Source organism: Salmo trutta, chromosome 12, assembly GCF_901001165.1.
Source record: "Salmo trutta chromosome 12, fSalTru1.1, whole genome shotgun sequence".
NCBI classification, from domain to species: Eukaryota; Metazoa; Chordata; class Actinopteri; order Salmoniformes; family Salmonidae; genus Salmo; species Salmo trutta.
The window spans coordinates 83,823,196-83,839,471 of NC_042968.1; the positions used below are offsets into that span (position 1 = coordinate 83,823,196).

The 16,276-nt window shown below is 42.6% G+C and overlaps 3 protein-coding genes across 9 annotated transcripts in view; 2 read left to right on the forward strand and 1 right to left on the reverse strand.

The window, feature by feature from the left end:
• Positions 1-4,916, reverse strand: LOC115204483 (G-protein coupled receptor 12). The gene is made up of 2 exons (XM_029770105.1): positions 4,644-4,916; positions 1-3,991 (listed from the first exon to the last, which is right to left on the reverse strand). The coding sequence occupies exons 1-2, from the start codon at positions 4,649-4,651 to the stop codon at positions 2,983-2,985; spliced, it is 1,017 nt and encodes a 338-aa protein (XP_029625965.1). The 5' UTR covers positions 4,652-4,916; the 3' UTR covers positions 1-2,982.
• LOC115204482 (NHS-like protein 2) lies at positions 3,464-13,852 on the forward strand. Of its 7 annotated transcripts, none has more exons than XM_029770098.1 (5): positions 3,464-3,546; positions 4,869-5,059; positions 9,612-11,942; positions 12,142-12,283; positions 12,577-13,852. In XM_029770098.1, the coding sequence occupies exons 3-5, from the start codon at positions 9,722-9,724 to the stop codon at positions 12,806-12,808; spliced, it is 2,595 nt and encodes an 864-aa protein (XP_029625958.1). In that variant the 5' UTR covers positions 3,464-3,546; positions 4,869-5,059; positions 9,612-9,721; the 3' UTR covers positions 12,809-13,852. The 7 variants fall into 7 exon arrangements, with proteins under 7 accessions (XP_029625958.1, XP_029625962.1, XP_029625964.1 ...); XM_029770102.1 differs by lacking the exon at positions 3,464-3,546 and adding an exon at positions 4,575-4,764; XM_029770104.1 differs by lacking the exons at positions 3,464-3,546; positions 4,869-5,059 and adding an exon at positions 5,773-5,875 and having other exon boundaries at positions 9,612-11,633; positions 11,760-11,942.
• Positions 13,705-16,276, forward strand: part of LOC115204484 (retinal guanylyl cyclase 2-like) — a 20,728-nt gene continuing 18,156 nt past the window's right edge. The window contains exon 1 of the mRNA XM_029770106.1: positions 13,705-13,767. The gene's annotated coding sequence lies outside the window, so the exon portion shown is untranslated. The remainder of the gene's footprint in view (positions 13,768-16,276) is intronic.

Genomic DNA, 16,276 nt, shown 5'->3' on the forward strand with positions numbered 1-16,276 from the left:
CATGGTAAACAAAAAGATTTATTGGCCTCTTTCACAGACACCTGGTTTGGATGTCTCCTTGCTACAGATTTGGTTGATTACCTTTGTTACAAAAACCCAAACTAAAACCCTGTCTTGGTGACAATATGGTGAGGTGTTTTGAACAGAAATGAACCATGCAACAGAGTGCCCCAACATCTGAAGAAAGCAAACAACTTTGACAGTAGCTTTTCAATTGTTTTGGTATGAAAACAATCAATCCTTAAATACATTTCTAAACGGGTTGAACAAGACACATTGAAGTGGTTTTCCTTAAGACAAAATCAGAATTGATTATTTAAAACAAATAAGAGATACAAACTACACACATTTATTTCAATAAATATATAAAAATATAGCTTTATATCAATATGATAAGACCTTAAGGACTTCTAAACCCTGTGAGAATACTAGATCTTGACATAGCAAAATCAAATCATGCTGACAGTGGAGGATGATGACCAAGGGGATCAGTGTTTGGGACAATCATTTGAATCATACACAAACATTCAATTCAGTATTACCACAAGCAAAGCTTTGTGGCACACAGGAAACAGCCTTCAATTCAATAGTGATGACTCTAGTTGCAGAGTTCCCTCCAACTTTGACTCTAATCATAGCATATCAAATTGAGGGTTCCAATTATTGTGGATTGCTTATAGCAGCTCTTTGACTGAACTACTAGTGAATAGGCAGTAGATGAGCCTACATTCTGTAAGGGCTCTCCACACACATCTCAAAAAACAGACATTGCATTATCATTCAAGTACTGAACTGTCCACCATACATTACTGAAGTCATAGAGATGCAGCTACTGTACTATACAGTCATAAACGGACAAGTGGCTAGTAGTTATGTATAGTGCTCACGTTCTATTGAGAAACAACATGTAATGTCATTCAGTTTATTAACACACAAGTTATACATTATTGCCCGTGAGACAAAGTAAGGCAAAAACAATTAAGACAATAGAACATTTGTGTTTATCAACTATTGGAATGAGTGCCATTACAGCAGAACAAAACTGTAGCCTACAATTTGCATAATTTAGCTTTTTCTTAAATGATGCACTGCAACCATTCTGTACAACTACCCTACAGACATCTATGTGTACATGGCCTAAATATTGGTTTGTTGTGAAAACATGACAAAAGACGGTTCATCAAGGGTTCTTTGGGAAGGGTGATGGTTCTATGTGGAACCATAATGACTCATAGAACCCTTTGAGCCCTTCAATGGTTCTTTACAGTTCACAAAAGCCTTCATTGTTCTTTTAGTGATAATAAACATTTAGGGCCAGCGGCTCATCTGAATATTTTGGGGCCTGGTGGTCATTGTAGTTTATCTAATCTGTTGTGTTATGCCATTACATGTTATATATGACTATGGCCAGAAACAGTGTCCTGTGAAAGACTCCTGTGTGGCCTTGTGTCAACAGAACCTGTTGTCTAACTCAGTTGTTCTCAGTTCTTTCCTCAGGCACCCCAGCCGTTCCAGAGCTAGTACACCTGATTCAACTGGTCAATTAACACAATAATAACACCTATGGAATTTTAACAATACGGCTAACCAGAATAAAAAACCCTGTATGGTTCTTCAAATAGATCTACAAAGAACGGTTTAGATTGAGAAAGGTTCTTTATAGAACCATTCTACATAAAGGTTATATGAAGAACCATTAAAAGGGTTGTAACCATAGCGGAACCTTTTTCTTTGGTGCTATATAACATGTTTTAATGGTTATTTATAGAACCTTACGAAATTATTCTTTATAGCACCATACAGGTTCCATTTAGAATTTTAAAAAGTTATATATAGCACCACAAAACAGGATCTGCTATGGTAACAAGCCAAATGCCCCTTATTTGGCACTATGTAGAGCCATTTATGACATCAGAAGTCAATCAGATGTCGATGTTTAAGGTCTACCGAGGGTCTAGGTAGGCTATAGGCATACAGACATTGCACGTAGGCTATTGTAATTATAATCAAGTAGTGTTGCGCATGTCGAATGCAAGGGGTTTCCCACTTTAAACATTTAGAGTGGCCCGTCACACAGGGAATATATGAAACTGTCTGGGTGCGTTCATTTGGAAAAACTTGGCTGACACTATTTTGCTGCTTTTTCTTGAATTAAAAAAGCACACAAATGAGGCTTATTCTCCACTCCTACAGTATTAGCTACATATCTCGCATTACCAGGCATATGCGTGCGTTATCGAGTGGGCGATGGCTCACGTTTCGTTGTCCATGGTGCTGAAACGGCTTTGCGGATAACGCTGAGCTACATAGAATTGTCCACTCATTCCAGAATTTCCCCCTCGCAATAAACCATGCGTAAATCACAAATTGGCTCACTTTTACTTGCCCCACTATATGACAGACTGAATGGACAGTTTAAACACATTGAAGGTGTAGAGACGCGGTAAGTCAGTACCACGTATCGGCATCATTCTGATGAACATTCAACAACCTTTGATAAACATTATTCTCAATGAATTGAATCAGTACGGGGACATTAGGAGTAGTTTCCTTAGCCCTATTGTACTGACACAGAACAGGCATTTGCTTATTGAGTTAGGGGCTACTTGGAATGCTTCATGAGCAACACCGAGTCACTGCACATGACATGTACAGATGCATCAACTATAATCACAAGGTTGTAACGTGAGGCCTCGCTCGTACAGTGAAGGCTACTACCTCCATATAAACGCATCAATACTACACCGGTAGCTCTGGGACGATACACTTCCTTTAGAGAAACTCAACGGCTTTATTTTGAGAGCCGACATCCTAATGCTATGCTCAGTGAAATATACAAGAGGACATCAGACGTACAGTAGTTATTCAATACACATGAAATGCAAAACAAAACACCCACAAATCTTTTCGGATTAGTCATTAAGATTGTGATGTGCTTGTAACTACTTGATTAGAGGCTATAGGCTAACATACAACAGTTGCCTAGACAACACTTGGTGTCCTTGGTCGCAGAGCGAAGTTGGAAGATGCACATCCACAACAACAAGCCAGTCTCATAGATTTCTGTATCTCGGGATTTCTGAAAGCATAAATGATGGGGTTTATCATAGAGTGACAAATGGCCGGGAGAGCGGTGACGTAGGTATAGATGGGGGGGTATCTGATGTCCGCCACCAGAGAGTACATGGCGAAGGGGATCCAGCACAATGCAAAGGTGCCAAGGATAATGGAGAGGGTGGAGACCCCTTTAGAGGTGGAGGAGGAGTGGGAGGTAGTCATGAACTGGTGCTGCACGGCGATTTGCTGCGCGTGACGAAAAGCAATCTTGCAAATCTGGAGGTAGAGTTGCAAAATGAGTGCGAATACAAACAGAAGAGTCACCGCCAGTGCTGCGGCGTGATTTTTATCAATGGGAGCGCAGATACTGCAAGTCGTCTCATCCTTAAGGCAGTTCCAACCCATGATCGGTAACGCGCCCAGAGTGATGCTAGTCACCCAAATGAGCACCAGTGTGACGATGGTAAAAATCACTGTTCTTTCCGTGTGGTAAGTCAGTGCGTTGTAGAGGGAGAGGTATCTATCCACAGTGATTGCCAGGATATTGAGAACGGAGGCCGAAAAGGCAGTGATGAGCAGTCCAGCTGATAGCAGCGTCGCGAATCCCGTATCAAATATGTAGGTGATGGTGAAATTCACTATCAAACCCAGCCCTGCCAGCAGGTCCGCAAAAGCCAGGCTCCCTATCAACACGAACATGGGCGCTTTCAGGGTGGGCGTGTAAATAATTAAGGCAATCACGATTGCATTTTCACAGGACATCAGGGTTCCTGTCACACACAATACTATATCCCAGGGATTCACGCTGACAGCCACCGGCTCCAGCTCAAATGTTGGAGGTGGCGTGGAATTCCCTCCTTCTTGAACAATCCATGTCGGGGAAGAGGTGTTTTGGAATTGGTTACTCATAGCTGCGGCAGAGAGTGAATCATCACTGAGAATGACAGAGAAGGGGAGGGGGCGCAGATAGACAATTTCAGAGTGATCACCGTGGGAAATGTATAGTGTAAAGACACTTGTGTTCAAGAGTGTATCTTACATATTTCCAAATAAAACATTTGTCTCATTAGACAGATGCACGCCAAATTGTGGAGTGAATGCATGGCCAAAATGCCGCCTTTTATGCATAAAGGATATTAGCGGAGTATCACCAATTAGTCAAATTATAACCGTTAAACTGTGCTGTTAGTGTACTTGTCATTTCCTCCGTTGACTCCCAATACATACAACAAAGAGTTAAATTCAAATGAGAGCCCCTCTGTCGGGACTACTGACATCAAGGATTGGCTGTTTGAGCAGGAATTTATAGAAAGGGTAAAAATGGAAATGAATGGCTTGTCTTTGATCTAATTTTAGATCCATGTCATTTCGATTAGTATTAGCATGCACAAACATTAGATATGGGTTGTTTCACTCAGGGCAAGTTTATATTATTAATCCACACATGTATTCTTACCCTCTCGCGTGATTATAAAGGACTTCTAAGGTCAAAAACCAAATGATGTCATTTCTGTGAGAAAAGGGTTCTCTCTTGTCTATCAGTTAAACACGGACATAATATATAGATATATAGGCTGATCACTAACCAGTGCATCCGTGCGTGTCACTATGCCTCAGTCAAGTGATGTTGAGATGGCTTGTTGAGGTCTGCCCATACGCATTCCTTGACAGCTGTTCACCGGGAAGATGGAGACATTGGGCGCGCGGGTGAAGACTATAACCGTTAACAGCCGGCACCGATGTATAATATAAACCCTCTGTTTTCTTTTACCGTTATTGTAACAAATCTTTTCTGATTCGATTTCTCACAGGAGGACGTTAAGACTTGGCTGACACACCGCTAATGATGTTGGCAATTCGCTGGCATTGACTCTTGCTTGTTACTATCCTATTGGTCCTGTGGATGATTCTCCAACTGACGTCAAGTGCTCCCACTCCATTCTTCATTCGATGTGTGATTCAGAGCTTGTGGAAGAGGGTGACACAGCACAGAACTTCAGAAGTAAATACTCAATGCTATTAGCTGTTTCGGGTTTATTTATTTGATGTACTTTTTTAAGCTAAGGCCTGGTATTTTTTTCCAACTACATTTTAATATATTCACACAAAGATCCTAAGAGTTAGCTTACATCTTGTTGACCTCCGTTGATGAGAATGGTTCCAGCATCTGATTCAGTTTCCAGCATCTGATCAGCATCTGATTCAGTTTATTTGAAGTTCAAAGCACATTCCTCCCTTGACAAAGTGATACCAGTATGAGTAGTGACCAGTGTTATCCTGGAACCTGCAGGTGGCAGTATATCACTTTAAAGAGAGGGGGGGACATCTGTTGGAAGTTTGACCATGACACTGGTGAGTAGAGTAGCTGGTTAAAAAATACTCAAACTAGCTGATATGCCTGTCAAAAACAAAAGGGAATTTTTACTAACCCTCCCTCCATATATCCCCATGATCACTGGAAGAAGTCTGATCAACTTCAGGAATCACCTTCTAGTACTAGTTACACTACATAGAGGAGGGTGTGTGAGCATGGTCTGCCAATAAGGAAGCAAGGGGTGTGGAAATAGTGGTGTTGTTCTCACCCTTTACTAAACACTTGACCCGGATGGAAGCAGCCCCAGCCCTAATCACTCCCCTCTCATGTTTCCTGTCACAATGCCTGGTACACAGCCACTTCCTTTGTTAAAAGGGAGGGTCTGGTTTAGAAGTTACATTTGAGGAACATTGGGTCATATTGGGACGTGGGTGACAAGAGTGAGGGTTAGAAAGACAACTCACCATCTCATTGAGCAGCTTGGAGGAGGCTGGTTTTTATCAGGTAAATTGGACAATTGCCAAATTATTATTATTATTATTATTAATCCGGTAAATTGTACAATTCATGACCTCCTTCGTTGCAGGTAAAGAGGTATGTGATTTGATTTCTATATGTAGGTCTTTGGCTATCAGGTTTAAAAGGTTCTGTGGATAACATTAGTATGGAATGGTGAATTAATGACCAATGAATAAACTCAGTTTTGAGCTCTTTACGATCGATCGACTAAGGGCCACTAATGTGGCATGAAGATGACATGTAACAAGTTAAGTAACTAGCAGTTTCAAAAGTACAATGATTCCTTTGCTACCTTTACTTTTCGTTACGTAATGCAGTAAATCAATAAATATAAAGATCAAATGTATTAGGTCATGTCTGCATGGTATTAGAAAGAATTTCAATTAGCATGCATCCTCTGAGTTTACTCTGGGGAAAGAAGCCAAGCATGCTTGGATAAACCACAGGCTTTTATTCTGAAGGGTTCACATTGACTCTGAAACAATTGGCACAGCAAAGCCGTCTTGGTACAGTTCAAGTACTGTCTGTTGTATTTAATTCACCTTCATAAGTCATACAGACCAGAAGTCCCACCAAGGTGATGAAGGCCTATGTGTAACAATGCTCTATTCAGATGTGACCACACAGGAGTCTGTCTATGGCAACATACGTTTTGAACTGTTGCAGTTAGCAGAAAAACTCAGGTTACATAAAGGGATGGGGGGGTATCTGATGTCCTCCACCAGAGAGTACATGGCGAAGGGGATCCAGCACAATGCAAAGGTGCCAAGGATAATGGAGAGGGTGGAGACCCCTTCAGAGGTGGAGGAGGAGTGGGAGGTAGTCATGAACTGGTGCTGCACGGCGATTTGCTGCGCGTGATGATAAGCAATCTTGCACACCTGGAGGTAGAGTTGCAATTCTTTTTTGTTTCTATCCCCATCATGTGCCAACGATGTTTCCCAGAAGCTGTGAAACATTGGTCAATAGCTCTGTCTCAACATTAGAAGAAGAGGATGGAGGCAATTTCTCTTTCTCAGCTCTGTCATCTTTCGTCTCAGTTGTTACTGTCAACATCTGCTACACCGTGCATTAGTCATTTTGTTTAGACTGTATGGCTTGATGCTTTTTGATAGTTAAAAATCCTGGAAATAACATAGACATGATATATCTTTCTGAAGCCTCTAAAGGGATGTTCCTGAGCGAGCAGCCGCCCCTGGCATGATCTTGTGAACACACCCATTGAGGTGAACAACATTGAGGTGATTGGAAGACATTTACTCAGTGTCTCAAGCCTTCATGCTTTTATTTACATAAAAGTTGATGAAGTTGAACACGTCCATGTGGAAAAGTCAATGTAGGAAAACAGCTGTGAAGGACTTGGTTGTAAAGTAGAAATGGATATACAGTATCTATGCTCCTCAATGGAAACCATCCAAGGCATGCCAGGAATATCAAGTCAGCTCTTGTCATGATGCAGCTGTTGAGGCAATGGAACTATTTTGATGTTCCAGCCTCTGAAACTATTCAATACCCTCCTTGTCCCTTAGAGGCAAATATGCTCCACACACCATCCAAAAACTATTTTGATGTCCATCCTCTGTTCTCCTCTCTCTGTCTTTTTACTTCTCCCTCTCTCTCTCTCTCTCGCGCTCTCTCTCCCTCCCCTTTCTCTCTCCCCTCTCCCCTTTCTCTCTCTCTCCCCTCTCCCTCCTATCTCTCCCCCTCTCCCTCCTATCTCCACCCTCTCTCCCTCCCTCTCTCAGCATCCAACGAACTCAGAGCAAGTAGCAGCCCACTCCCAATTGTCATGGCAACAGCATGTGAATGTATTGGGCTGTAGGAGCAGGCTGTAGGAGCAGGCTGTAGGAGCAGGCTGTAGGAGCAGGCTGTAGCGTAGATGTAGGAGTGCTGCATTGGAAGCCACAGCTCTATCTCCTGAGCCAGCTGTGAGGTAGGAGGGGGGGACACAGGGCTTTGGAGGGATTTATGGACACATTCATCAGGCTCTGTTTTACAGGAAGGTTGAGATGACATTGATGTCTCTTCATTCTGTCATGTACTCATTTTGACTTCATGTATGTAGACATGCAAACAGTGTTGTGTGGTTTATGTGAAAGATTTGCATTTGTATTGTTCCAATTAGCATCTATTTATTCAAGGAAGTCGAGGGTCTCTGTCGCTCTACGGTGTTTACACGTCTCTCTGGCGTTCCATCTCTGTCTCTCTCTCTCTATATATATATATCTGTCTCTCTCTCTTTCCATCTGTCTCATTCTAGCCATCTATCTGACAAGGTAGACCAAGGACATGATTATGTCAGAAAGCCCTCTATTTTTAAGCATTGTTGTTATTGTCTGTGTGTGTGTCTGTGTTTGTGCGTTGTGAAAGGGTGTGTGCCTGCATGCATATGTGGGTGCGTGCAAGCATGTGTGTGTATAAATGTGTGCATGCATGTGTGTGTGTGTGTGGTCTTTTTGCATGTGTGTGTGGGTGTGTATGTGTGTGGTATTTGTGTGTGTGTGTGTGTGGTCTTTGTGTGTGTATGTATAAAAAATCTGTTTTGTTAAAGGAAAGGGAATAGGAGTGATCATATGTTCATCCAGGGAACCATTCCCAAAGGCTATGGTGTTTGTTATGCCGATGAATGCAGAGAAAACTCTCCTTTGACTGTCAGTGGTGGAGGGTGCAGCAGATCTAAATGCCCTACTTGACCCATGCTAAAACACAGTCTTTGACGACATCATAACCAACACACCATTTAGAGGAAAGAAAGATTTAGAGATCTTCCTCTTTAAGGCAGAATACATTGCTCAGAGAGTTGTCCAGAGAGAAAGCAGGCGATAGAGCGGAAAGGAAGATGAAAAGAATAGATGAACTTCATAACAGCTACAGGTTTAGTCCAGCGATGAAAGAGGGAGGATTTCATGATCAGCTGTATGCAACAGTCTGTTACCTCTAATTATCCCAATAGTACATGCCCTCTCCAACAACGACAGAGGAGCATTTTCCCAAGAAACAGCATTGACCGTCTTCCTTGGCTAATTTAATTCCCACTCTGACTGTGCTGAGACTTAAGCAAGTCTTCCATCGTTGGATGTGTAGATCATTCATCATACTATCCCTGAAACAAACATTTTGCATTTATCATGTTCCTGTTCAATACAAGACTGCATGGTCCTCTTAATTAACCATTTTTTTGTCAATCTAACACAGTCAAAATGTTAATTTTTTTCCCTACACACAATCTTTCCATTTTATTAACAGCCATGGATTTTTTTTAGGTATGATTACTGGAATAGCTTTTCCAATCTGTCAGTTATTCTTCAATAGTTTGCTCATCCCATCCAGTGTAGATGGTGTCGAACCAGGCATCATGCAGTATAGATCTAATCTGGGGTTCAAATGATTGTTTTTGTGATCTGACTATGGATGACCAGGTAGCAGTTGCCATGGTTAACACCCACTCTTCATTTATCAAGCACAAGACCAAGAGATAGGCAGAGATATTTTCTGACTTCCTTCCTTCTCTCCAGCCACATCTCTCTCACCCTCTCCCACTCACACGCTCCTTTTCTCCTTATATACAGTATCCTCATACTCAAAGGACCATGGTTATAGTCAAAAGGGAAATGAATAAAAGACAGAATAGCATATATTGTTTTATTTCTGAAACCAAGATGAACACCCCACTGTGCTGTCACTCACGCAACTTGTTTCTTCGATCTTCTCATCCCCTTAGGTAACATCCAGATGAAGGAATTGTGAAACTCTGTTCTCTAAAGAGGACTCATCTCTGCTCAGCCAAACAGCCTGTGATCTACCTGGTGTCTCAGGCCTGTCTCTGATGTCATGGAGAACAGGGACCTGATGTGTACCAGTCAGGCCTGGAAGGGGCCCAAAGGGTCCACCTTCTCCCCCAACTGGGACAACACATCATACCATCCAAACATCATGATGTCCCCTTGTCCTGACGTGGTGAAGTCCCCATGCCAGCATGCTGCCAAGATATGCCACCCCCCAGAAGCCTCTGTGACCTCCCAGTTCCAGCAGGTTGGCCCCTATGCCTCCACTGGATTGTCTGCCATGGCTAACACTGCCAGTAGAAGGGGTGAAAGGGAGTGTTATATAGTCAACCCCATTCAAAATGAGGAGACAGTCCTGCCAGTACACAACCCTGAGTTTCGCGGACGCTCCTTCTCTGCAGCCACTGCCTCAAACTCAATTACTTCCAGAAGCAGATGTGACAGCTACGTCCACCTATACCCTGACAACCGCTCAGAGGACATTAGTAGAGGCGACAGCTCCCCGTTGAGCCCAGACGTCTCCCCTGATCACGGTGGTCCACGGTCGCGGTCCCACAGCATCATCCTGAGGAAGACGAAGAGGAGGCCGGCGCCGCCAACCCGTAGCGTGTCCCTGAGGAGAGACTCCGCCCACCAGCTCAGAGACAACAGGACCAAGAGCCTCTACATGGACAGAGACACAGCTACCCAAGACTCCTTCTTGCCTGACCTCATCCTCATCTCCACACCCAGGACAGAGGAGGAGCTGGGCCTGGAGCAGTCCCCTGCTCAGCCTGTACAGGCTCTGGTTGGGCCACCAGTCACCAACAATGGGCAGCTACGTGAAGTAAGATCTACTGGCCCCTGCTCTTCCATGTCAAGCTCAGGTCCTGCTATGGGTATTACTGGAAATGAGCACAAAAAAGCCCCCAGCTGGTCAGAATCGGTCAGACCCTCTCCACCCTTGCGACACCCTCCATCTCTAACTTGTAAACAGTCCCCCTTACAACCACCTGCCCCAGTCTCCCCCTCCAATGGCCAGTCCAGCTCTCAGTGTGAGACTTCCCCCACTCCTATCCTCACGTCTGTCATCACTGGACCCTCCCCCCTGGGCTGCAGGATGCGCCCCAAGTCCTCCACCTCACCCACCTCCCCCAGAGCCAGCAACAGCAGGCTGCGGCTGTCCCTGGAGTTGCCAGGGATTGTCCCTCTCCCAGACCCGACGTCGGTCAAATCTAAAGCCACGCGGCGTCACTCTGAGTCCTCTAGCACTACCAAACCCAGACAGAGGCTGAGCTCCAGCATGATGGTGATGCCTGTGGTGACCCAGGAGGATCTCAGCAATGTGCGTTTACGTTCCGTCAGCAGCTCAGATTCTGACAAAGGCCTGGAGGGCTCACCTGAAGTCATCAGGGAAGAGGAGCTGGAACAGGAGCTGGTGAGCTGCCCACTGGTCCACCACAGTCCTAAAGCTAAACCACCTGTTGCTACTAAGCCACCTGCACACAAATGGCCACCGATACATATGGCAAAGTCCTCCTCAGGCTCTACACAGTTCTCAGAGACCCTTACAGCCTCACCAAGAGAGAGCCAAGGGGACATGTTTATGGTGGAAAGAAGAGTGAAGCCTAAGAGGTCGCACCAGCCTCCTCATGTTGCCAGTGATGGGGTTATGGTTGAGAGGCAGCAAGCTGTAGACAGGCAACAGTATGATGTGACTGACTCACACCCACCACCCGCCTCCTGCCATTCAGAGACCAGGAACGTGAGAAGGACCTCTCCCACCAGCACCACATCTCTTCAAGCTGAACTAGATAGGAAGAAGAAGATGGTTCCCCCTCCAGTCGCAAAGAAACCTGATGTCCTCTTCATGCCCTCCATCAGCTCACTGGGACAGGAGAGCACCAGGAGCCATGTCTGGTCTGGGCTCAGTGGCGCTTACCAGGCTCCTGCCAGTGCATACCAGCCTCCTACCACTGGTTACCAGTCTCCTGCCAGTGCATACCAGCCTCCTACCACTGGTTACCAGGTTACTGCCAGTGCATACCAGCCTCCTACCACTGGTTACCAGGTTACTGCCAGTGCATACCAGCCTCCTACCACTGGTTACCAGTCTCCTGCCAGTGCATACCAGCCTCCTACCACTGGTTACCAGGCTCCTGCCAGTGCATACCAGCCTCCTACCACTGGTTACCAGGCTCCTGCCAGTGGTTATCAGTTTCCTGCCAGTGTTTACAGAGACAGAGACTTTACTGGACAAGATTGCAACCATAACAGGATAAGAGATGGTATTCTTCAATTTTATATGAAGAACTCACTCACACTGTTTTGAACACTATCGTCTGTAACATCTGTAACATTCTTTACTGTATGTTGTTATTATTGAATGAATATGTACGCATAATATGTAGATGGCACGAGTTAGCTCTTGAACTAAAGTATTTTCATCCCAAATGGAAATTATAGTGTTATATATTTTTCCAACAGGATTTTTCCTAGATGAAAACAGTGAAGAGAGGAGGGCAATGCCCCAGATGAGAACACTGTGCTTCGGGGAGCAGGAGGAGGAAGAGTTAGACCACAACTCCTCACAGCCAACTACTGAGGATCTATTCACCATCATACACAGGTAATGGGACTTACTTTCCCACAAAATAGAATAGTAAGCAACACGCAAAACAACTACCAGTGCTACATAGGTAAACTAGATATAAGGAGACGGGCCCTGTCACTTTCATGCACACTAAATTGGTTAAATAATTCCATCCAACAAATAAACAAGCATTAACACACGTTCCAAAAAAAGTATACTGTCAGAATTATTTCATCTTTTAGTTGTTTCTCAAAGGTTTTTTCTTCATAACAAGTGTATTATAACAAGTGTATTATATTGGTCTACTTTCTGGACTGTTTCTTTTAAAGGTCAAAGAAGAAACTCCTGGGTCGTAAAGAGACAGCTGACAGCATGGGGAGCAGGCAGGGTTATGGATCCCCCGTTAAAGGCACCCAGAGGGTTGTCCAGAAGTCAAGCTCCAAAAATGACAACTTCATGGCTTTTCTGCAGAGGAGGAGGAGCAATAAACCCAGCTCTGGGGAGAGACTGTCAGCCTCTGAACTACTGAAGAATACTAAACCATTGCCCGGCCAACCGTAGAGCATCAAACAACTCCAATGTTTATGTTTCTCAATGTGTAACAAACACTTTTCACTCAATATGGAGCATGCGAGTATCGTGGACAATCAGGGACAGATGGAAAAGGCTACTGTTTATATTGCTTTACGTGCTACAGCACACCGACAACTTGTTTCTGTGACGGCAATACAGTGTATAGAGGTCATGTCTAACTGGAAATATGACAGTGTTGGCCAGCTGTGTTTTGCTTATGAGCTGAGACAATCTATCATGTCAATACATCTTTCTTGCCTTGACTTGTGATGCCTACAACATTTGTTTTTGAGCTGCCAACATTTGTGCTTTTGGTCATGTATCGCTCAGAAATTAAACAGAGCTGCTTGTGTGTCTGTGACAGATCATTAGTATGCGTCTGCTCTAACCCACTGCTGCCCAAACCTTATTCACTCTGACAAAGTAACGGGGAAGCATGATTGCTGTTTTATTGACTGGTTGTTCGTCTTATGCAAGTTCCTCCAGTGTCATGATAGTTGAATTGATATAAATCCAAGATACTGTATGTTCAAAAAACTATGTTTTCCCCTGAAACAATTCCCTATCACAACTACATTGCATTCAAAATTGGTACCTTACTTACCTTACCCAGGTTTGTGAAAGATCAGTTCTTATACACTTAAGTGGGGGGTCGTTAAACATTTAAGCCAAACATGGGGACTCTGAGCAATAGGGGTGTTACTGAGAGTGTTGGAGATGGATAGAAGGGATTTATTATAATCCACAGGTAATCTGCCCTAGGTCTGTAATGCATCACTCCTTCTGATACTATGCCTGAGTGGATTACTAGTGTTCACTACTTCACTCTCACTACTAAGGTCCACTCTGAATTTCACTTTCAACGTGGTTTTCCAGTTCAGTGTTACGGAATGTCTCATAGGGGGAACATCACTGGATTTAAGAGACCTTAGTGTTGTACTAAAATGGTAAGGATGATGATGCACCTGCCAAATGCAAGTTTGTATAACAATATCGGCTAGCTGCTATCATTAAATTGTGGGATAGAAGGGCTACTTTCTTTATGGAATTAATGTTCAAATGCGTTTATCTTAAAAATCAATGAATGATATTTAAATGTATTGGGAAAGTAATAGTATTACTATTAGTAGTAGTAGTAGTATTAGCAGTAGCAACAGTAGTAGCATTGGTAATAGTAGTAGTAGTAGTAATCGTAGTATCAGTAGTAATAGCAGTAGTAGTATTAGTAGTATTAGCAGTAGTAGTATTAGTAGTAATAGCAGTAGCAGTATTAGTAATAATAGCAGTAGTAGTATTAGTAGTATTAGCAGTAGTAGTATTAGTGAAGGTATATATATATATATATATATATACACACACACATATACACACACACACATACACACACACATATATACACATACATACACACACATATACACATATATACACATACATATACACAAACACATATATACACACTCATATACACACACATATAAACACACATTTACACACACACACATATACACGCACATATATACACACACATATACACACACACACACACACATACACACGAGTATATACACACATACGTATACACACATATACACACACACACATATATACACACACATATATAAACACACACACCTATGCACACACACATATACACACACATATATACACACACACACACAAATATACACACACGCGTATATACACACACACACGTATGCACACACATATACACACACACATATACACACACATATACACACACACATATACTGTACACACACACACACACATACACTACCGTTCAAAAGTTTGGGGTCACTTAGAAATGTCCTTGTTTTTGAAAGAAAAGCACATTTTATGTCCATTAAAATAACATCAAATTGATCAGAAATACAGTGTAGACATTGTTAATGTTGTAAATGACTATTGTAACTGGAAACGGCAGATTTTTTATGGAATATCTACATAGGCGTACAGAGGCCCATTATCAGCAACCATCACTACTGTGTTCCAATTTTTTATTTTTTTTATTTCACCTTTATTTATTTATTTCACCAGGTAGGCCAGTTGAGAACAAGTTCTCATTTACAACTGCGACCTGGCCAAGATAAAGCAAAGCAGTGCGACACAAACAACAACACAGAGTTACACATGGAATAAACAAATGTACAGTCAATAACACAATAGAAAAAAGTCTATATACAGTGTGTGCAAATGGTGTGAGGAGGTAAGGCAATAAATAGGCCATAGTAGTGAAGTAAATGGCATGTTGTGTTAGCTAATCCAAGTTTATCATTTTAAAGGCAAATTGATAATTAGAAAACCCTTTTGAAATTATGTTAGCACAGCTGAAAACTGTTGTTGTGATTATTAAAGAAGCAATAAAACTCGCCTTGTTTAGACTAGTTGAGTATCAGGAGCATCAACATTTGTGGGTTCGATTACAGGCTCAAAATGGCAAGAAACAAAGAACTTTCTTCTGAAACTCGTCAGTCTATTCTTATTCTGAGAAATTAAGGCTATTCCATGCGATAAATTGCCAAGAAACTGATCTCATACAACGCTGTGTACTACTCCCTTCACAGAACAGAGCAAACTTTCTCTAACAGAATAGAAAGAGGAGTGGGAGGCCCCGGTGCACAACTGAGCAAGTTTGAGAAACAGACACCTCACAAGTCCTGAACTGGCAGCTTCATTAAATAGTTCCCGCAAAACCCCAGTCTCAACGTCAGCAGTGAAGAGGCGACTCCGGGATGCTGGCCTTCTAGGCAGAGTTGCAAAGAAAAAGCCATATCTCAGGCTGGCCAATAAAAAGAAAAGATGGGCAAAAGAACACAGACACTGGACAGAGGAACAGACACTGAACAGCGTCCCGGAGTCGCCTCTTCACTGTTGACGTTGAGATTGGTGATTTGCGGGATACATACTGTATGTACACACATATATATACACACACACACATATATACACACACATATATACACACACAAACACACACACACAAATACACACACACATATACACACATATATATACACGCATATACACACAAACATATACAGTACAAACAGACATATATACATACATATACACAAACACACATTTGGTTGGAGGGGCTGGAGCAGATATTACCGAGATGAATCTACTTTCTGTTCCTCCAATGTCTCTCCTAAAGAATTAGAACTTTGTTGAAAAGATAATTATAGGGTCATTTCATCCACAAATAATACGTGTGAATGTGTTGGATTTAATAACTTACAAAGGCTTTCAGTAGGATAGCTATGTAATAAGGGGTCATTTTCATTTTTATGTCAAATAAAATATGATATGTTTAATTATATGATTGAACGAGCAAGGTTTAAAATGTGAATTTAGTTTGTCTCTCTCTCTAATCACAATTCTTACATTAAACTTAAACAACATGTATGGTTCTATAGAGGATTAGACAGGTGA

Coding starts and splice junctions, on each gene's coding strand:
- LOC115204482 (XM_029770098.1), top strand. CDS start 9,722: ATGGAGAACAGGGACCTGATGTGTACCAGTCAGGCCTGGAAGGGGCCC. Junction 11,943..12,141: donor CCATAACAGGATAAGAGATG/GTATTCTTCAAT, acceptor TTTTTCCAACAG/GATTTTTCCTAGATGAAAAC. Junction 12,284..12,576: donor CTATTCACCATCATACACAG/GTAATGGGACTT, acceptor TTTCTTTTAAAG/GTCAAAGAAGAAACTCCTGG.